Here is a 20,362-nt window from a genome sequence, read left to right as displayed (position 1 = left end):
CAGAATCGTATATAAATAAACACTTATATTGAATGGAAAGCGCAGCCCAAGCCCCTTCTGGAGCAGCTTAGGGTGGGGCGAGTCTCGGGTTCGCCTGGAATTCGATTCGAATGAACAGGGAAATCGTACCGTATACTAAAATAATCAAAGTGCTCTCGAGCTGTCAACGCTCGTGCACCTTGAGGTGCTGTTTATGATTGGATTTGCGCAGAAATCGTGCTGGACAGAGTGGACAGGCGAAGGGTCGCTGCTGGGTGTGGGCGATCTGGTGGTGCTTCAGCTCCGAGGCACTGAAGAATCTCTTGCCGCACTCCGGCTGTGGGCATGGGAAGTCGCGCTGGTTGTAGTGCCGCTTCAGGTGGATGCTTAGATAGCACTGATCCGTTAGGACCCGGCTGCAAACCGGGCAGGTGAAGCTGAGCGCGGATGTATCCCGTTGCTCTTGCTCCGCCAGCGGATGTTCGGGATCCGTATCCGTTGGCGCCGCATGCCTTAGCTTTGTGTGTATGCGCCGCGCGTGGATGGAGTGAAAGGAGAGATGGCAGTCCGAGGACAAACACGGATATGGTTTCTCTCCCGTATGCAAGCGCCGATGGACAGTTAGATAGTTGGCATACCGGAAACCCTTGCCGCAGATGTCGCATTTGTGTGGCCGCTCCGCCGTGTGGGTCACTGCATGGATGCGTAGCTTGTTCAGTTGCCGGAATCCCTTGCCGCACTCCTCGCACACATGCGGCTTCTCGTCCGTGTGGGTCATCTTGTGGATGCGCAGATTGTAGGCTTCCGAGAAGCCTCTGCCGCATACGTCGCAGGTGTGATCCTTGCCAACTCTTCGGAGGCGTTTATTGGTTGGTGTCCGCTTGGGCTTACACATGTCTGGTGGCTCATGTTCCGTGGTGTTTCGCTGCTGGAGAGCCTGAATGGAGGAGATTGATTATGGTTTCATTAACAATGTGCAATTCACCATTGGGAACTTCAACTCACCCCATTTACAAGTTCCAATAGATCGTATTCCGAGCGCGGATTCAGCAGCTCCATTTCCATTGGCAATCTTTCTCCGGAGAGATCCTCCAGTTGGGCAAACAGCTGCAAATCCTCGAGGCAAACGCCATAGTTATCCAGATCGTCGTCCGCAAAAGTGGCGTCTGCCATTTGGGATATGGGATCTCTGGATCGCATGATGATGGTCCTCCGCTTTTGCTCGGACTGCTGTTGTTTGGCCAACTGCCGATCAAGACTTCCGCTACCGCAGGAAAATAGAAGGCAATGCCAACGGAGTCCGAACGACTCGATAAGATTACGCCGTGTTTAATTATGTAGTATATTATTACAGGTCGCCGTTGTAGTTGTTGGCCATGGAATTCAATAGAACAAGCGGTTGCGGTTGCGCTTGTATATTATTTTATCGAAATGTCGTCCATAAAGTTTGTCCATAAATGAACGATTAGCCCGGTCTGCACTTTAAACGCTGGCGGTGCGCACTTTGAGCCAATTGGACGATCCCTCCGTGGACGCCGACTACCCTAAATATGTGTTTTCACATATGGTATAATCATTTTTTTTGTCCACCGCTCAACTTTATCGGGTTGCCCTGATAAGGCAGAAGACACAAGTGCAACAAGTCCTAATCGTTTGGCTTCCAGTAGTGAAATGGTAGCTGTGCGAGGAAAGCGATCGAAGGTATTCCCCGTCGTAGAGATCATCTATTGCCAACTAGTTCCCACGGACTCAAAGTTCGAAATGAAATGAAAAGCAAATCAAACATCTAAGGTCGACAGAGCAGCATGGACGGCATTGGCAATATTTCTAAAGGGGATGGGCAGTTCAAGTTTGTGGAGCAAATATGCAAAGATATAGTATTGTGATTCTTATGTGGACTTAGCTCGGGGGGTAATCCCTCACATACTGTCCATGGCAGTATACAAATGTTATCAAAGAGCTTCCAATGCCAGGCACTAATGATAATATCGGTCATCAGAGAGCTCTATTCATAGTTTAGAGCGGGACAAAGTGAGTTATTTCACTTTGAGGGGGTTCATTGTTTTTAATATTCAAAACCCCAAAGTTTTCATGATCAAAATATACTTTTATTGCACGCTTCTTGAGTGATACAAGCTTTTCAGATGGCGCAGGGAGCCGGGAGCCCACGTCTCTGAACTACTTCCATGGCAATGTCAAAGAGCAAGACTAGGCACAATTATAATTTATCATGTTTGCAGTGAAATCGGACAATAATTGCTTGGGATTATGTGTGTGCATTGCAGTTGAGGCTGTAATTGAATGATATCCCACCTAGACGGTGAACTTCTGCAGCAGATGGCGCAACTCTTCGTTCTGGCGACGCAAGAAGACGACTTCCGCATCGTACTGCACACGCATCTTGAGCACCTCCACGTAGTGGTTCAGGCCGTGCTCCAGGGTCTTCCACAGCTTGCACTTGGAGGCCGGGAAGCAGGCCGAGAACTGGCGCCAGAAATTACGGATCTCTGCATCCGTAATCTGAATAAGATTTACCGCATTGAGAATGCTGCCCGGTTCGTGTTCGTACATCTTTTTGTGCATCTTGGAGGTGAACAGATTCATGGCGTGCAGGCAGAGGGCCGGCTCCATGACCAGATAGTGATTGTGGCATCTCTTGGCCGCCTCCTCGCTCTTGGGTAGAAATGTTTCCCCTGTCGACCTATGCTCCTTCTCCTCCGGTTGGCCACTCGCCGTGCCCTGCAGCCGATTTGGCTTTTGATCCTTCATAAACACCTCGGCACACTTGCGTGGACTCAATCCCTGCGGTTGGCAATTCGGACAGTAGGTGTACGGCATGAAAACCTTGGTCAGTTCCTTGACATCACGCAGATGACGAATTCGCAACGCCGCAAATATATTGTCGATGCGTACCAGGCATTTTTCCTCCTCGGAATACGGCTCAAGAATCTTTAGCAGGCGCTCCTCGATGAGGAAACCGCCGCGATCGGACAGCTTGCGAATGAGATTACGCATCAAGCGTAGAGAATCCGGCGGCAGCTCCTTAATATCCGGCTTGCAATTTACGCTCGACTTGGGCATCACCCTGTTCTTGGGAACCCGGCCAATCCGCATGTCAAACTTCTCCAGAATGTTATTGCGCTTCTTCTTCGCCTTGTTGATGTTCGGAATAGGTGGCACGGGACTGGACCACGGCATGGCCAGCTGCTGCTCGTGTATGATGCGATCGATGTGGTAGACCCGATCCACCAGCAGGTTCAGTTCCTTGTAGTTGATCTCCCAGATGCGATCGAACTTCTCACGATTGTTCAGCCTCGCCTGATGCGCCTTCGACTCCATATCGTTGATGTTGGAGTGCAGCTTGTAGATGTCCGAGGAAAGACGGGCTATGTTCCGCTTGCCCGTGTTGTAAAGATTCTTCAGGCCACGCCGGGTGCGTCCGATCGCCTCATGCAGTCGGGCCACCCGTCGCTTCTGCTGGTTGTTAATGATCACGTTCTCCTCGTTGCGCTTCTGGAGAACTTGATAGTTATAGTCCAGCTTCTCGGAGTTCATCAGCACATTGTCGCGCGTGCGACGCAGCTCCAGCTCGAGCCTCTCGCACTCCTTCTCCAGCCGAATGCGAGTGCTCTTGGTCAGCTCCTCCTGGGACTCGTTGATCTGCTGGGTTTGGCGAGCATAGAATTGCTCGCGTGCCCTTACCAAATTGGCCTTCTCGTCAAAGTTGGCATTCATCGCATCGAAGAAGGTGCGCCACTTCTCCACCGCATTATCGGCGAAGATTTGCCGCTCCTCCTCGATGGTTTGCCGCAGCATTTGGATGTGCTCCTTGTAGGCCTCCTTTAGCGTCTCCACCTGGTGATCGACGCGCTCCACCAGACAGCAAAGATCCTGGGCCTGCCGCTCGCGATCGAACTCGTACTTGGCATTCATGCGGTCCACCTCCGCTTGGCAGGCAGATATCATCTCATCCTTGCGTGCCATGATCTCGGCAATGCGTTTCTTTTGCTCTTCGATTTGGTCCCACAGCAGCATCGGCTCGTTGGTCTCCTCCAGCTCCGTCCAGCGCGCCTTAATGTTCTCGAAACGAGCCATTGTCTCAACGCTTTCGCGTTGCAGCTTCACATTTATCTGATTCTTCTGCGCACCCTCGAAGATTCGGCGATTCAGCTCCCTTCGCTCGTTGGCCACCCGGACATTGGTCACCAGCTCTTTGCCAAAGCGTACCAGTTCGTTCAATCGCTCGCTGGACAACTCCAGCCGTTGGTCAATGGGCGACTTCTGGGCCTGGCAACGTTCGGCGACGCCTTTCGGGGCCTCGCGGAACTGCTGACGAACCCGGTTGAGTATCGCCAGCCGGCGTTCGTCCAACTTCTTCACCGACTTGTCGCATCGCTCGTTAAAGATCAGGCCATCGATGCGGTCATTAAAGGACTCCCAACTGTCCACTGGTCCCAGATCAGGCTCCACCTCCTCCTCTTCCTCGACACTGCCGTCGCTGACTATCTCCTGCTGCTCCTCCAGTTCATCCTCGTTGTCGTCCATTGTTTAAAATATATGCCAGGTCCAGATTTGGATGAGAATCGCTTTGTTGTGCGTAATTTCTGAAGGCAACTCTGCTCCAAAGCAAGGTGGAGGTTTGTTGTGTGACTGGAGAAGTTTGATCGAAGGATCCCACGTTCCCTTGGTTTCGTGGCCATTGCTCATTGCGCCTACTTTTCCGGTATAAACAGAAATGTTGTCTTTATGTTTGTTTACTTCTGTTGTCAGTGGTGCCATATCAGTGTTGCCAAACAAGAGAAGTGCAAATATACATGATCTTTTTTTTTTTAATAAAAAGTGTCTCATGACTGCTTTACTATATTTTGTCAATAATAATTATCAATAAGTCATTGAATAATACCTATATAATATATGAAAATCCATTTAGTTTTTAAATTAGTTCATCTCCACCCGAAATAATCGTTATCGAAATCGAGCGATAAGTGCTGTACTAAAGTTACTTCCCTCTCACTTCCTCCTGCTGAATAACCCATGCTGACGTCACCGGGGCCTCGCTAAATGCAAAATGAGTGGAAAATTCCATTGCCAAAACCGCAATGACCCATTGACCCATTGGTACAACCAAAAGGCGCGATGTTTGATCCCTGGGTTGCAATCAACAATACGAACTTGATGCCCTTCGAAATACAGCCCTGCGGCCCTGTTGACACTGGGTTGCATTCGACCAAAAAACTTGGTACCGCCATTCAAAAAAAAAAGTCGAGCGAATGAATTATTTACAATATAGTATTTACTTTCGACCCATATATGTACAAAATTTGCGCGAAGTTGCGGCACTCAGTTATCCTCAGTCTTCAAGGTGATTTCATATATCAGCCCGTCGTTGTAGTCCTGCCCTCGGCTATGATGAAACTGCTGCAGCACCTGCTGCTGGTGATGCTCTTGGACAGCGTTAAAGTATTCATCCTCGTTTAGCAGCTCATCTAAATCCTCGCCGGCGTCCTCTGCGTCCACTGCGTTCTCCACCAGCAGGTGCTGGTCATCGTAATCCGAAAGCTGCACATACTGTTGATCGCTCCCGTCTAGATATTGGCGATTGGACGACGAGCCCTGCTCGTCTGGTTGATTGTCCTCAACCAACAGGCCGTCGTCCTCGTCGTACTCCTCCTGCAGGGGGCCCATGCCGTCGTATTCGTCGTCCTGGCCATCTATATTGCGACCCGAAATGGATTCCGAATCGGATCCTTCACGATTCCCATCCGCTTTCACAAAGCGACGCGTGTTGCTACGGCACTGAATCGAACGCTTGTGGGCATCGAAGTAGCTGATGTCGGTGAACTCCTCCTGGCACAAATGGCACACGTATGTGCCCTGGCTCAGATGCATCTCCTTACGATGACGGGCCATCTTGTGGGCATCGCGACACTGCATGCCACAGAATGGGCATTTGAGCATCCGCCGCTTGCCCATGTGGACATTGCGGATGTGCTCCTGCAGAGAGAAATTCTTGTAATAGGCCTTCTGGCAGTACTGGCACTGGAATCGCCGCTTCTTCTCGTGCGTCGCCTCGCGATGCCGCTTCAGCTGGGTATTCTGTGCGAACGTCTTGCCGCACACTTCGCAAATATGCTCCTTCTCCAGATGGCGGCGCTGATTGTGCACGCGCAAATCCTGCTTGGTCGAAAAGTATAGGGTGCACAGTTCGCAGACGTATGGTCGGATGCCCATGTGGCGTCGCGCATGTCCGGCCAGGTACTTGCAGTCGCGATACGTTTCCGTGCAGTAGATGCAAGCATAGCGATTGGTGCCAGGCACCAGATGGGTCTTGTGGTGCTTGGACAACTTTGATTTGTGCATCACATCTGGGCAAATGCCGCACTCAACCGGCAGCTTCTCGTCCACGATGTCGCTGATCATGGAGAACTCCACAAGGGGTGTGCTGTCCTCGTCAAAGTCCACAATGGTGGCTACCAGGTCGTCGAAAAGCATGTAGCGGCGTGGTCCCTTGAACTCCTCCAGCATCTTTTCGCTTGGCTTCACATCCTTCACGCTGCCATCATCGTCGTCGTTGTTTTTTTGGCTGACAAAGCTGCGTAAGGCGATCTGGCGGGTAGAATTTCTAGCTTTGCTAGCGGGCTGGACAACAGGCGGCGGCGGCCTTGGTGGCGATGGTGGCAGCGAGGGTGACGACGGTGGATACATATCCAGATCCTCTTCCTCCCTTTCGTTATCGCGCGGATGGCCGTAGCTAGGTTCGTGCTCGTAGTCGCCGTAGTCCACCTCCTGTTCCACTTCCTGTTCCACCTCCACCAAGTCCCCCACTTCGCTCATATCCAATTCTCTGACCAGAAACTGGGGCATCTGTTCGTCATCCGCCAAATCCTTCATCCGGGAGCCCACTATATAGTCGTGCAGCTCCTTGCTCATCAACATCTCCTTCTCCACGCCATTCTCGTTGACGATGATGATGTCCTCTTCGAACTCGTTGCCCAGGTTGTCCAGAAGCACGTAGGTGGCATCATCGCTGGTGTTCATCACGCGAACGTTCCCACGGTTGTCTTCGTCCAAGTAATCGCTATTGCCCGGCAGCCCAAATTCGATTACTTCGTTCACTTTGTCCATGCTTATCGCAAGGCAGCGTTTGTGGCTCATCCTGGTCACATCAACTGAATAAATTAATTAAATTGCACGAATACGGCCAAAAGAAAACGTAAAAAATCGCAAGTGTGACCAGTCGCCAGTTGCTTGCCGACACCAACTATCAGATACCAGATATCGATGGAATTTCCAATAAAATACTCGCTTTGTAGAAATGCTTCCTTAAAAAACTGAAACACAACAAAATATTCTTGTGGCGAAAATTAAGAATTTTCGGCGAGAATTCAGTGTTTTTGAAGATTTGAAGACTTCACTATAACGAAACATTTAACATAACTGGGCTTAAAATGGTCGCAGAGCAAAAATAATCACGGTTTTGTGCAGCTATTTGCCTAATCTAAGTCCCTGTAACTTTCCTGCTAAATTCAAAAATTTTAAAAATTTTATAGATTTTCATATTTTTGGTAAGGGGTAACATCATAATTTTTTACAAAAATCGGTGAAAATTTAACATTTTGAGCTGTAAATGCCACTCGATTAGAAATTTTATTACAAATTCAACGAGGTATGACATTCCATATTTGGACCAATATTCATTTTGTTTTGATCAAAAAACTGCGAAATACGAATATCACTATTTGAATTTTGATCATTGCCTGTGCGATACGTGTATTTCCTTTACTAAAACATAACTAATAAATAAATAAAATATTGCGCCGATGAATATATCGCGAAATATCGATACATGCGCATTATCGATAACACGCAATTTGAATGGCTGCTTGCGCGCCAGAAAAAAAATCGCTGCGCATGCGCGACGTCGGCCAACGTCTTTTGCCGCTTTTGGCCCCTTCCCTCGTTGTTGTTGATGTTGTTGTTGTTGTACGTACTGACTGTTTTGCGGTCTGCGCTCGCGACTAACTTGGCTAACTTCTGGACTCGGAATTGGCCCGGTGCATTGCATCTGCACACTCGGTGGCGCGCGCTTGTCTTCTTGAGACTTCTTCAATCCAAAACGGGCGTGTTTCGCGATCTCATCCACTTGTTTAATAGCAGTTACTGCTTTTTTTTACGGTGTTTACTGTTTCTGTTCGTTGGGAGCGTGCGAAGTGCGCGCATGCGTAGTAGCTGATAATTAACCAATTTGAAAATTGCGGTTCTTCTGCTTTTTTCGCAATTCAAATTGACCGCATAATTGCGCAAGGAATTCGATTTTTTTTTACTGTTTATAATAAAAGTGTTATTGGAAAAGAGAAGAAGCTCAACACGAGATTTTTAAGAATGCTAAAATTGGGATAATAAAAGGATGTTAAATTCGTTCTAAAAGGTAAGAGTCATATCAGTAATACATAAGAAACTATGTCAAGTTATGAGTAGAAACAAATGGGGAGAAAATATCACACTTCGATTTAATGAACTTATCTGTGCAATTTAAAATAAGTATCAACTGCAAGGATCGTATACGTTTAATAAGTTTTTGTAACCACTCATGTTATATAGAATAATAAGCTAAGTATCTCAATTCGAAGGATTAAGGACTAAGGACATAAGCTCATTGATTTTCAAATAACTCAAAACGAGTGAAGGGCATACATACATATACATACATACTTGTATATTTACTTTTTAAGTAGAGTCCAAGTTATATTGTTAATTGGGCTGATTACAATGCCCAGCCGAGTTAATAAGAGATGGGAATCACAAATACAAATAGAGAGCACAATAAGCGAATAACCAACGAGCTGCCAGCTAGTAACATCACAAAATAGGATTACGCAAAGTTGCAAACGCATTATGTTGATGTTGATTTAAGCTTCGGTGTTTGCCTTTATCGCATCTATTTATTTATTTATTTGTTCGCCGTGCTGCAACATCTTCAGCTCCACAGCTCCACAGCTCCATTGCTTTATAGACTCCAGCCAATCAAACAAATATGGGACAAACTTGACCCGCTTTCGTCGCGGAATTGGCATCACATCGCGTCGCATGGCATCGAAAATGGGCAGGGAAGGGCTCCCCAGATTGGCCTCTCGCTTATTTGGCCATTAAAAATTACATAAAGTGACAGCGTTGTGCCCCTTTCCCTTTTTCCATTAGCCTTACAATTGATTAAAATCATCTATATGGGATAGGCTTAAATTAGCTAGCTATTGCTTATATTCTTGTACTTATTCGCTTTACCATTTAAATGGTTACCTAACTTTAGTTAACCCATTTAAACACGAAAGCCCAGCAGCAACAATTAGACCATGCCCCCTAAATACTTGACCCAAAATCATCGCTATGCTATGTATGCAACTAATGCATTTCCATTTCGCAGACAAGATTCTCGAACTTGGACTGGGAGTAGGCCAATTAAGAGTTAGCCACGCGGCCGCACGAACAGGTGTCGTCGCTTCCAGCCGCAGCAACAGCAGCAGCAGCAGCAACAGCAGCAACAGCAGCAACATCTAGTGACAGCAGCAACATCCAAAGACAGCAGCAACAAGTGGCATCATTATCATTTGCGGTTTTGATCATCGGCGGGGCGGTTTGCCGTTGCCACTGGTAGAAAACGGGAAATCGGAAACATGTTCTCCTCCAGCGTCTCGGCCGCGTCCACATCCTTCAATCTCGGCCAGCTGCTGCCTTTGGCCATCGCCATCGGAGTGTTGCATCTGCCGCAGTTTCTGTGTCATGCTGCCTGGGCAACCAGAACGCCGGAAAATTTCATTAACGATACGACCACCAGCACCACCACCGCCACTAAGACCATGCAAATCCAGGCGATGCAGGTGAACTGCAGCCGGGAGCTGCTCGAGATGCATCTGGAGTTGAGCCGTCCCTTTCGGGGATTACTCTACGCAAAGGACTTTCCGCTGGAGTGCCGCGCACGTGGCAAGGACTCGACGCGTCTGCATCTGCGCATCCCAACATCGGGATGCGGAGTGAGGGCGGAGCCACTCGAGGACGGCAGTCTGGAGTACACGGTGCGTGTGATGCTGCAAAAGGAGCAGAAGCTGCGCCAGAGCACCGACATCCTTAGCTCGGTGAGGTGCCAACTGCCGGCCAATGCGATGGGCATGCCACTTCCGGTGTTGCGACAGGAAAAGGGTCACGATAGGTAATGCTACAAGTGCTTTAGTTAATGTAACAAGATGGAGAAGTTCTTCTTTTTTTGTGCGTTACATATGTAGAAATGCCAGGATGCGAGCCTTGGCAGCTGCTGCAGCTCCAGCTCCTGGCGCCACTTCACCCATCAACCAGCAGCAGCGGGACACGCCACGCGTGAGGATCTGGCTGGAATTGGGCGGTCCCAATGGCACCGGATCCGTGGAGGTGGGCGTGGCCACCACCCTGACGGTGAGAGCCATCGTGCCCGGAAACATCGGAGTGCGGGTGGTGGACTGTGCGGCACTCGATGGACTGGGCGAATCCACGCAGCAATTACTCGATGCCCGCGGCTGTCCCATCGACGAGCAGGTGAGTGAAGCGATCAGCTGAAGCTATCTATATGCATATATATACACAGACGTATCTGGTGGATCGGTCATTTGCGTAACAGGTGCGCCGGCGGCGCGACATTCTACGCCAGAGCAGACCGTTAGAAACTTAACTTGGATGCGACGAGACGAACGGAAAGTCATTAATTAGCCACGATCTCGATGCTGTGGGGCGATCTGCGATTGATCGCATTTAACTTTCATTTTTATAGGCGACATCTAGAGGGTATCAATCTAGAGGGTATATTGGGCCAACTGATGGGCAGAACAAGAACTTTTAGGTTAACCAATAGGGAAAAACAATCCATTCACAAAGTGTCTTCTGAAGAACTGAAGTATTTCTCAAACTTATTTAAAAAGAAATATCATAAAATAGTTACAGACGCATCAACTTCACATACCCTATAAATTTGCATGCGTTTTAAGTGCATTTTGAAGACGACGAAAATGTAAAACAAAAACCATTTTATATTCGATTCTTCGCCACTGATTTCTTAATTGCTGCGAAAGGGAAATCCAAGTAGATGGAACAACCCATTGATTGGAGATGTTTCTGGATATTTAGCCGCCAAAAAAAACAAAAAAAAAAAACATGATCAAAACTAAGCCTGGCTCATTAAGTGTAACAGTTATTACAGCACCGACCATAAATGCGAGGCAAACGGCAGCAAAACCGAAACTGTTAGCCATAATTACGCGATCATCGTTAGAACAGTTTTCGTTGCCCAGCCAACCAGGCCCAAACAACTCAACTCGTCTTAGGTTGGCCCAAACCATTAGGTAAAGTGGGAAATGGGAAAGAATGCGAAGAACGAGCTAAGTATTCTAGGGGTTCCCTGGTTCCTCCAGCGCCTCAGATCTTCAGTTCTTCTTGAGTAAATTAGGAGGTCACAACAATTAGCCAACAGTGAAATACATAGAAATATTTATCGTTTAGCATTTTGACGTGCCCCTGTTGCGGTTGCCACATCTTCCTCTACCCGCCACCAAACCACTTAGTCGCTGCACAGTGGAACTAATACACAGTGGAAGTGATACTAGGAAGTTTGGGTTCGAGACCCACTTCAATTCGAATAATTCGTGTTTGCTCGAAAAAAGGCATATGCTATAATTTAATAACACTTAATAGTAAATATGTGAGCGGTACATTTTACATAACAGATTTTGTTATATGTATTTATATCCTACTAGGAGTTAAGCTTCTTTAAGCTCAATCCTCAAATCATACAAGTAACTTATATAATTAATCATACAAGTATGATCAAACAAGTAACCTACTTAGCAAATAATTTAAATATTAATTGGTGCTTTGATTGCGACGATTGGCCCCACTGTGCGACAGTGGGCAATGCCATTGCCAGGCATTTGCATTTCGGTCGCCGGCCGTCGCAGCTTTGTGCACATGTCATTCATCCATTCACGACCAGGCGGCCTTAAATGGGTCAAACAAATCTCCGGCTGACGCTTCGCTACTTCTTTGTGTTGTTGGTGGTCAGGGTAGCGCTAGAAAAATCACACGGCTTAATTTCTGTTTTATTTTAACGGAACGGGCTAGAAGACACATAGTATATATTTAAATGTACATATATACATACATACAAGCCCACGAAGAAAACCATTTGCATTTTATGTTTGTTTTATTGTTCAGCTCTTGGCGGCTGTCTTCCGTTTTAGCACATTTCATTTTCTTTCGCGTTGGTTTATTGTTTTATTTTTCTGTGCCTTTTTCTACTTTTTTTCCTTCTATTTTCTATTATTTTGCTCTTTACCTCTCCATCAAGTCGCCCCAGTGCGATTGCAAATTTATGCGCGCACCCATCACAGGTTGATTTGTTTGGTTTAGAAACACTTCTGGGTCAGAGCGTGGAGGAAAAGTGAAATAAAAACCGCGTCTTTTGTCTGCAAACGGCGTCGATGATGGTGACCCACTTTTCGCCATGGAATCTCTAGAACCTGACCCACTGTGCAGGTGGGGTACCGTTAAAAGGGAGAATAAGCCTAAACTGTAGTTACTGATCCCTATTTAGTGTAACTCCCATCCCTAAGTTCCCCATGGAAGCCATGGCATCTATCGATTAACGGTGTATCCTGTCAAGAATTTCGATTATTCCATTTTAGTGATGGCAATCACCGCGTTATCCTTACCTTCCCTTCCACTGAGGAAGCGTTTGGCTGTTACATTTGCATTCGTACAATCTTTCTGCACGTGAACTCATTTGAACTTCCGCAACAATTTGCTTTTTCTCGTTATTGTCTCGGGTTTCGCATTCACATCCACCCGCACATTGGGAAACACGTGCTTGGGCGTGTAAATTGAAACTGTGGTGCGCCATCTAAGCCAATCAACGTGTCTTGGTTGGAATACTTCGATTCTCACATACCCTCTTGGGATATAATCATCTTATATCAATCGGAAACTCTCAGCAGCTATCAAATTTAAGATGCACTTAGTATCCGTTGAGATTCTATCTATTCTAATGTTTGTATCATATCAGTTAGGGTATACCACATTCGTTTTTCCTGCTTGAACCCTTTTTGCTTTAGTTACCACCAACAATGGCGAGATGTAAATCGCAGCGTCTTGTAATTCCATACATCTGTTTCCAGCGATCGCACATGCATCATACCACTCACATGTAGCATCCATATCCACAACGTGAACCAACTTGCAACTTGCGACTTGCGACTCGGGCGTTGTTGTCATTGAACTTGGCTTTGCCACCTTTTGCTCGCTGGTTTCTTGGTGGGGCGGGTTTACTCTGTGGTACCATGGCACCATATTACTTATACGTAACGGAAGTGACCGTGTTTTGTCAACCCGAATTATTGTATAACCGGCGATAAAAAAAGAGAGGGCCATGAAAAGCGCACAACTGGTTGGAGTTCGGGTTCAGGGACAGTAGTGACCATAAACGGAGACAGGTTCATATTCCCAGATTAGGCCGCAAATGTGACATAACAAATGGTGGTTCTATAAGTTCTCAGTTCGCTGGAGTTCTTAAATCTTATTGGGTTCTCTTTAAACTTTAAACTCATTATAATACATAAGTGCACCAAGTAATGGGAACCTTTAGTAGTCCACTTTCTTAAGCAAACGAAACCGAAAACCCCCCAACTGGGTTTTGCCACTTAAAAAACAACCTTGTTCGCCATGCATCGCCTATGAATCTACTAATTTTCCGCCATGGCCAGGTAATGCCCGCTCTGCACACCCAGCACCGACCGGCGGAGGAGGGATGGTCCAAGCAGCACGAGGAAGACCTGGTCGAGCGGACGTTCGCGGCCACGTTTCCCGCCTTCAAGTTCCCGGACCGCGAGCGCCTACACGTCAGCTGTGGCGTGCAGCTTTGCAAGGGGAAGTGTCCGACTGTGAGTACCCCAAATACTTGTGCCACACACCGCACTGTGGGTGCACTGCGAGAATGCGGTGGTTAGTTCGTAAGGCAGAAGTGCGGCGAAGCTCCGAGTTCAAATCCTTTTTTTTCTAATTTTTGAAATACTTTTGCCCAAGCTCAAGTTTTGTTAACTTATCTATTTAAACAAGCAGATCAGCTAGAAATATTATAAATTTAGTAGTAAACGCTCTTGCATACTTTTGAGTATGTAAATTATGCCAGCCTTGATTTGCTGCCCAAACGGAAGTGGCTGACTTATCATTGCAACTAGCCCCTTTTTCTCGCTGTGTACCGACAAAATGCACCGCTCGCATGCATCTCAATTAATTGCAACGAAAACGAAAGTGTTGCCACCGCCGCCGCTTCTTCTGCTGCCCAGCGTAGCGTGTTGTTGCGTCTGCTAATTAATGTGGTTATTGCACCGAAATGCAGCCAAGTGGAGCCACATACCCACTTAGAGCCACCGGTGCACCAGCCGATGCACTAGCTCCACTCGAAAGATGAGCATGTTGATAAGCAAAAGATATTGATGGGGAAAAGTACAAGAAATGGGCAAAATAACACGTATCAGTAAGAGCTAAGTGAGTAAGCTACCTGGTAATCAATGTTTGTGTTTACGATTCCAGCTAAATTGTCGCCTGAAGACGCCTCCGCCGGCACTGAGCGCCGAGCAGCACCTGGCGCGCATCGAGGTGTTCAATTCGCTGGCCGTGACAGCTCCTCAAATCGAGGTGGACCGCCTGCGCTACGACAGGCGCCACAACATGAGCGGTAAGTGGACGCCACCAGCGGGTGGATCTGTGGGCGTGGCAGTGGGAGGGAGGCAGGCAGGGAGTGGGAGTGCGTGCCAGTCACGGCTGCTACCCAAGTGCTGTGCAAAAGTCCAAACATTTCAATTTCCTTCTCTAATTACTTGTAAGCTGCAAAGTAATGGGGGATTCCTTCATGAGGTTTTCGCTTTCATCATATAATTATATAAATGTAGCGATATATGTACATTGAAGTATAGATTTTACACCCCAAACATGATCAATAGTAAAGTGAGCTCATATTTCAGGCGAGGATTATGCGCCGCATGTGAGGGGCCAAGTGATGCCCGGCGAGGGAACGCTCTGTCTGTCCATCTCCAAGCTGGCCATCTCGTTCTGCGTTCTGGGCCTGATCTTCCTGGTGGCCGTGGTGGTGGCCATCTTCTCGCTGATACGCTCGCGTCGCCGGGAGCGTCGTCATGGAGCTGGCTTGAGTCTGGGTCTGGGAGTGGGACTGGGCATCGCCGGGACGAGCACGTCGAACAGCAGCAGTCGATTGCATCGGGATCGGGCCGAGATCTGCACCTCGATGTTCTCATCCAGCAGCGAATCGGCGCAATCGCAGCCGCGTTTCGGGGCCAAGTTCCTGATGCCCTACTATCCGAATACCCTGCCCTACGGCCGTGTCTACTAATTGATTGCGTGGCGGAGTTATTTAGTGGAGGCGCCTCCCAGAGACTGACGTAATCGTCTAACGAGTGGTACACCAAAATAAGGTCTAACTTTAGCAATATTATGCGTAGTTCTGTAACTTTTCGGTTGGTCGAAAGGATCTTGAAAGCGTTTTGCAAGTGGTTTGGGGCCAAAATGCGTTTTGATGTCCTTTCGCTGTAGCTGTATGTAATATCTACATAGATCTAAGAATAAAAACCTAACATAGTTGCATCCAAATCAAACTCAAGCTCCTTTTAAGGTCTTATTTTTATATTTTGTTTACCTTTTTTATTCCACGAACAAGTTTTAATTGGGAATAAACGTACTTCTAATATAAACCATTAATGTTTATATCATTTAAAGTCTTTTTCAAATTGCGCGCTCTATGATTAGAATTTTAGAACATATGGTATTTGTTTAGTATTTAAAGCTGATCTGGCTAACAACGCTAATGCCACGTGGTCACACTGCGGAACAGCTGATTTGAAGAAGAAGAAGCAGCACGTGCACGTTGTTGTCAAAATTCAAATTATTTTTGTTTTAAGCCAGCTTTTAAGTTAATTTCACCTTGCGGATCCATCAAGATGACGAAAGTAGCGCCGAAAGGGCGCCCAAAGGCTAAGACGCCCTACAAACGCTACTTCGACGGCCAAAAGGACACAGAAACGGGCGACGGCGATCTGAAACATGTAAAGGTGTTCAGCAAAAACCGACAGAATTTCACTGGCGATTTTATCAGTATGCTAAATAAAACGAAGAAGCCGCGTCCCCAAAAGGCTCCCGCCAAACCCACAAAAGAGGAGCTGGAGGCCAGGCCCAAGAAGAACCCGATTCCCAAAGAGACCCTCGACAAGTACTCACGTGGCGAGCAAGTGCAGCCGAAAGGTGTAAAAACGCGGCACTTCAAGCAGCAGCAGACGCGCAAGGAGGTCTACCTCGAATATGCCACCGAGCAGGCGGCCCGCACAGAGCTCCTACTCCAGGAAACCGCTGGGCAGCTAGATGCAGATGAGGGCGAGACCACCGCCGAATTTAGGCAGTCCCAGATTGCCGAGAATGTGGATATCCAGTCGTCGGCCAAGCACTTCAACCTGAACATGGAATTCGGTCCGTATCAAATGCGCTACACCAAGAACGGCAGGCATTTGCTGCTCGGCGGCAGACGCGGTCATGTGGCCGCCTTCGATTGGGTGACCAAGCGTCTGCACTGCGAATTCAATGTGATGGAGAGCGTCGAGGATGTTCAGTGGCTGCATGTGCCCACCATGTACGCGGTGGCCCAGAAGAGCTGGGTCTATTTCTACGACAAGAAGGGCACCGAACTGCATTGCATCAAGCGGCTGAATCGCGTCAATCGCCTGGACTTCCTGCCCTACCACTTCCTCCTGGCCGCCGGCAACAGTGCGGGCTATGCTTCCTGGCTGGACGTCTCCATTGGCGAGCTGGTGGGTAACTTTAACACGGGACTGGGCGATATACGCATGCTGCGACACAATCCCAGAAATGGTGTACTCTGCATTGGCGGCGGACGTGGCGTGGTGTCCATGTGGTCGCCCAAGGTGCGTGAGCCGCTGGCCAAGCTGCTGTGCCATTCGACAGCCATGACTGCTCTGGCGGTGGACCCCAAGGGCCAGCATTTGGTCACCGCTGGCTTGGACAGGGCTGTGAAAGTCTGGGACATTCGGATGCTGGTGCACGACAAGCCGCTGACTCATTTCCAGCTGCGTCTGCCCGCCAACGAACTGGATGTGTCGCAACGTGGCATGCTGGCGCTATCGCAGGGCACCTATCTGGAGACCTACTCGGATCTGCTCTCCGGCGGAGGTTCGGGTGACGGAACACGCTTGCCTTATATCCGCCAGCGCTGCGATGCCTTTGTCCACGGGCTGCGTTTCTGCCCGTACGAAGATGTGCTCGGTGTGGCGACGGCCAAGGGCTTCCAATCGCTATTGGTGCCCGGCTCTGGAGAGCCAAACTTCGATGCTATGGAAGACAATCCGTATGAGACTTCGAAGCAACGACGCGAGCACGAGGTCCACGCTCTGCTGGAAAAGATTCCGCCCGATCTGATCACCCTGGATCCGCAAGAGATCACTGGCGTGGATGCGCCCACGCTGCAGGAGAAGATCGATGCCAAGAGGAAGCTGTTCCATTTGAAGGCGCCGCGCATCAACATGAAAACGCGCCACAAGATGAAGGGGCGTGGCGGCACCGCCAAGGCGGCGCGCAACAAACAGATCGTCAAGGATGCCAAGCGAAAGGTGAGTGCTAGCTACAATTTACTCTTTAGCCCCCCATCTATAACCAAGTCTTTGCCACGCAGGAGTTTATTGCCGAGGTGCGCGAGGCCAAGAAGAACGTCATCAAGCAGCACACAACCGACGAGGTGGGTGCCAAGGGCAAGCCCAAGACCAAGGCACCACGCTCCGTTCTGGATCGTTTCAAACCCAAGCCACTCAAAAAACAGAAAACCTGAACAGAGTTCGTCTTAAGCGAGAGGAATATAATGTATACATTAAACTTAGAAGCTAAACAAAGTGTCTGACTGTGTGTATTGCGGACGGGACTCACAAGTCGTAGCCCAGTACAGCCTTTAGGTAATCGGCAATTCCTTTGCTCTCCACCTGCTCCTCCAGCTGCTTAACTGAACGCTCCAGTTTTCCCTCTTTATCCAATTCTCTGGCATAGTAGAACAAGTTAAGAACTCGCTTATGGTTCTCGAACTTCTCCTGGCCTTCGATGTCGCCCGTGATCTGCAGCTTATGCAAGTGGCTGACTATCTCAGGAGCAGACCGGACTAGAGCGGTCATAAAGACTCCATTCAGTTGGCGGCAGAGCGTGGCCATGGCTCGCAACGTACTCTCACCCACTGTTGGCTTCAGCAGCAGTTGCGGCAGATAGCTCAGAAACGGAGTGAATCTCTGTTCGCCGCCGAAGCGCGTGTACAAATCGGAACGTTCCACAATCTCGCAGAGAAGGTTCAGCACTCGAGTGGCCACGCCCTCGCGTGTGGTGAATCGTTGGCTCACATATGCCTCAATGGATGCGCTCAGCAGGCTGGTCAACGGCTCCTCCACGATTTTCATCAACGATGTGGCGTTTTCGAAGAGCAGCGCACGCAGTGAAGCCACCAGTGAGAGCTGCTGCTCCGGTGACAGTGAATTAAGGCGCTTCAAAGTCTCGTGCATGTACGCAATTAAATGCGCAAACATTTGAGTCTGTCTCTCGAGGGGAGTCGGAAAGAACTTACAGGCCAGCTGGACAATACCCAGGTTTTGTGGCACACAGAGCTCTCCGCCATCTACGGCTCCCTTCTCCTTGGAGGATTTCTTGGTTGCCAGAGGTATCTGTTGGTAGGGAAAACGACTGCCGTCCTTGTCCAAAAAATTGAGCAGGAACTTCTGGGCATAGTTTTTCCTCAGCCAATCGCTTAGATCCGTGGTACTGTGCTCCGCCTCGTGCTGCTCAATCAGGTTCCAGAGCAGACTCATTAGGCCAATCACCACATGCAGACTGGCCGCCGCATCTTGGTTGAGCAGAGGTTGTTGCTGCTGCGGCCGCACCTCCATCCAGTTGTCCTGGAGAAGTGGTAGCAGTTGCTCCACATACGTATGCAGTTGAGTGCCCTCCGCCGTTAGCTTGGATTCATTGAGGATGGCATGCAGATTGCGGTTGTCCTGGCGCACGGGACACAGCACATTGTAGTACTGCGGACGCATCTCCTCGAAGTGAACCACACGGGCAGCGGCTGGCTTTGCCGTCTTCGAGGTGACTAGCGTGCTGAGGATCTGCTGCAGACGGATAAGCACCTTGGTGCGCCACTTCACAGTCGTCTGCTTACCCTGACTCAGGTTCAATGTCAACGTGCGATTCGAACGCTCGTTGTCGTGGCGGGCGCGGGAGATCATGTCGATGAAGTTGCCAATTATGGTGCTGGCACTCCGCTCGGCCAAGAAAGCCGGTGGTACGCGCAGCAGTAGGACGTCGAGCATGAGCAGCGAGTCCTCCTGGATGGCGGGCAGCACATGGGTCATGGCGCAACGCAAATAGGTGGCTATGACATGGAAGAAGGGCGCCACTGCCTGTGGCTGCAGTGCCTCTAGCAGAACATCAAGCGTCTTGAATGATTCCTTTCGCGCCGACCCCTCCATGTCCAAAGCTCCGGCCGCAATTCCTTGGAACAGCTCGTTCAGATGACCAATCAAATGGTCCGCATTGCCGGACTTCAGGGAGTCGCGCACATTGCGCTGTGCATCAGTGCGGAACTTGACACTGTGATGCTTCAGTCGGGACAGTGTCTCCTTGAGATTGAAATGTCGCTGGCCAGTTTCCGAGTAGGAGGACTCCTTCAGCTGCTCCCGAATCTCAATTTTGCGCACCTTGAAGTCCGTCTTGGTCACGTTCAGGCCCTTGGGCAGCTTGGCGCCCTTCAGCTTCACCTTGGCCTTCTCCGCACGCAGGTTCTTCTTGTGGTGGCCTCCCATTTTTCCAGCTCGGCAGAATATCGGAGGTGGATTGCGAATTAAAAACAATCAAAACATGTGCGCTCGAAACTCAACTGGTGGTGGACAGTGTGACCAAGTAAATATGAAAGGCACAGTATCTACCAGATATACTGAAAAAACCTTTTATCTTAAAGATAACTTAAAAAATAAGAAAGCTTTTTACTTCTTATTTATGTCAAATATTAATTTAAATTTAAAAGGAAAATCTCTGTGATGGTTTCATGTTAACTCATCTGGTTCTCAATGAAATATAGTTATTGTCCTGATTTAATGTTCATTTATTTATAAAAGCATAAAGTATATCATAGCAATAAATCTATTTTATACGTAAAGAATTAAAAACCATCCCTAAAAAGTATATTTCTTTTCAAGGCAGTACATTACTCCTAACTATCACTAAGTTGAATATCCTTGCATAATCTTCTTGTCTACGAACA

General features: G+C 48.5%; 6 protein-coding genes across 7 annotated transcripts in view; 2 read left to right on the top strand and 4 right to left on the bottom strand.

The window, feature by feature from the left end:
• Positions 1-15,743, top strand: part of LOC117148333 — a 41,882-nt gene extending 26,139 nt beyond the window's left edge. The window contains exons 1-6 of one of the 2 annotated variants that reach the window (XM_033315667.1): positions 7,797-8,407; positions 9,401-10,183; positions 10,257-10,542; positions 13,755-13,931; positions 14,584-14,728; positions 15,015-15,743. In XM_033315667.1, the coding sequence (XP_033171558.1) occupies positions 9,651-10,183; positions 10,257-10,542; positions 13,755-13,931; positions 14,584-14,728; positions 15,015-15,400 (1,527 nt within the window). In that variant the 5' untranslated portion in view covers positions 7,797-8,407; positions 9,401-9,650 and the 3' untranslated portion in view covers positions 15,401-15,743. Of the gene's footprint in view, positions 1-7,796; positions 8,408-9,400; positions 10,184-10,256; positions 10,543-13,754; positions 13,932-14,583; positions 14,729-15,014 lie in introns of those variants that run through there. The other variant, XM_033315666.1, reaches the window with a different exon arrangement.
• Positions 6-1,179, bottom strand: LOC117148344 (zinc finger protein 239). The gene is made up of 2 exons (XM_033315679.1): positions 985-1,179; positions 6-916 (listed from the first exon to the last, which is right to left on the bottom strand). Exons 1-2 carry the CDS (start codon positions 1,177-1,179, stop codon positions 164-166), a joined length of 948 nt encoding a protein of 315 aa, XP_033171570.1. The 3' UTR covers positions 6-163.
• Positions 2,066-4,762, bottom strand: LOC117148328 (dynein regulatory complex protein 1 homolog). The gene has a single exon (XM_033315662.1). It carries the CDS (start codon positions 4,522-4,524, stop codon positions 2,293-2,295), a length of 2,232 nt encoding a protein of 743 aa, XP_033171553.1. The 5' UTR covers positions 4,525-4,762; the 3' UTR covers positions 2,066-2,292.
• LOC117148331 (zinc finger and SCAN domain-containing protein 21) lies at positions 5,251-7,243 on the bottom strand. Its single transcript, XM_033315665.1, has one exon. The coding sequence runs from the start codon at positions 7,132-7,134 to the stop codon at positions 5,320-5,322; it is 1,815 nt and encodes a 604-aa protein (XP_033171556.1). The 5' UTR covers positions 7,135-7,243; the 3' UTR covers positions 5,251-5,319.
• A 147-nt stretch (positions 15,744-15,890) lies between the features above and the next one.
• On the top strand, positions 15,891-17,957 carry LOC117148330 (WD repeat-containing protein 46). The gene is made up of 2 exons (XM_033315664.1): positions 15,891-17,681; positions 17,744-17,957. Exons 1-2 carry the CDS (start codon positions 16,005-16,007, stop codon positions 17,894-17,896), a joined length of 1,830 nt encoding a protein of 609 aa, XP_033171555.1. The 5' UTR covers positions 15,891-16,004; the 3' UTR covers positions 17,897-17,957.
• LOC117148329 (testis-expressed protein 10 homolog) lies at positions 17,903-19,998 on the bottom strand. Its single transcript, XM_033315663.1, has one exon. The coding sequence runs from the start codon at positions 19,902-19,904 to the stop codon at positions 17,988-17,990; it is 1,917 nt and encodes a 638-aa protein (XP_033171554.1). The 5' UTR covers positions 19,905-19,998; the 3' UTR covers positions 17,903-17,987.
• Between the last annotated feature and the right edge of the window lie 364 nt (positions 19,999-20,362).

Source organism: Drosophila mauritiana, chromosome X (assembly GCF_004382145.1).
Source record: "Drosophila mauritiana strain mau12 chromosome X, ASM438214v1, whole genome shotgun sequence".
Lineage (NCBI taxonomy): Eukaryota > Metazoa > Arthropoda > Insecta > Diptera > Drosophilidae > Drosophila > Drosophila mauritiana.
This window is presented reverse-complemented; position numbering and strand designations above follow the sequence as displayed.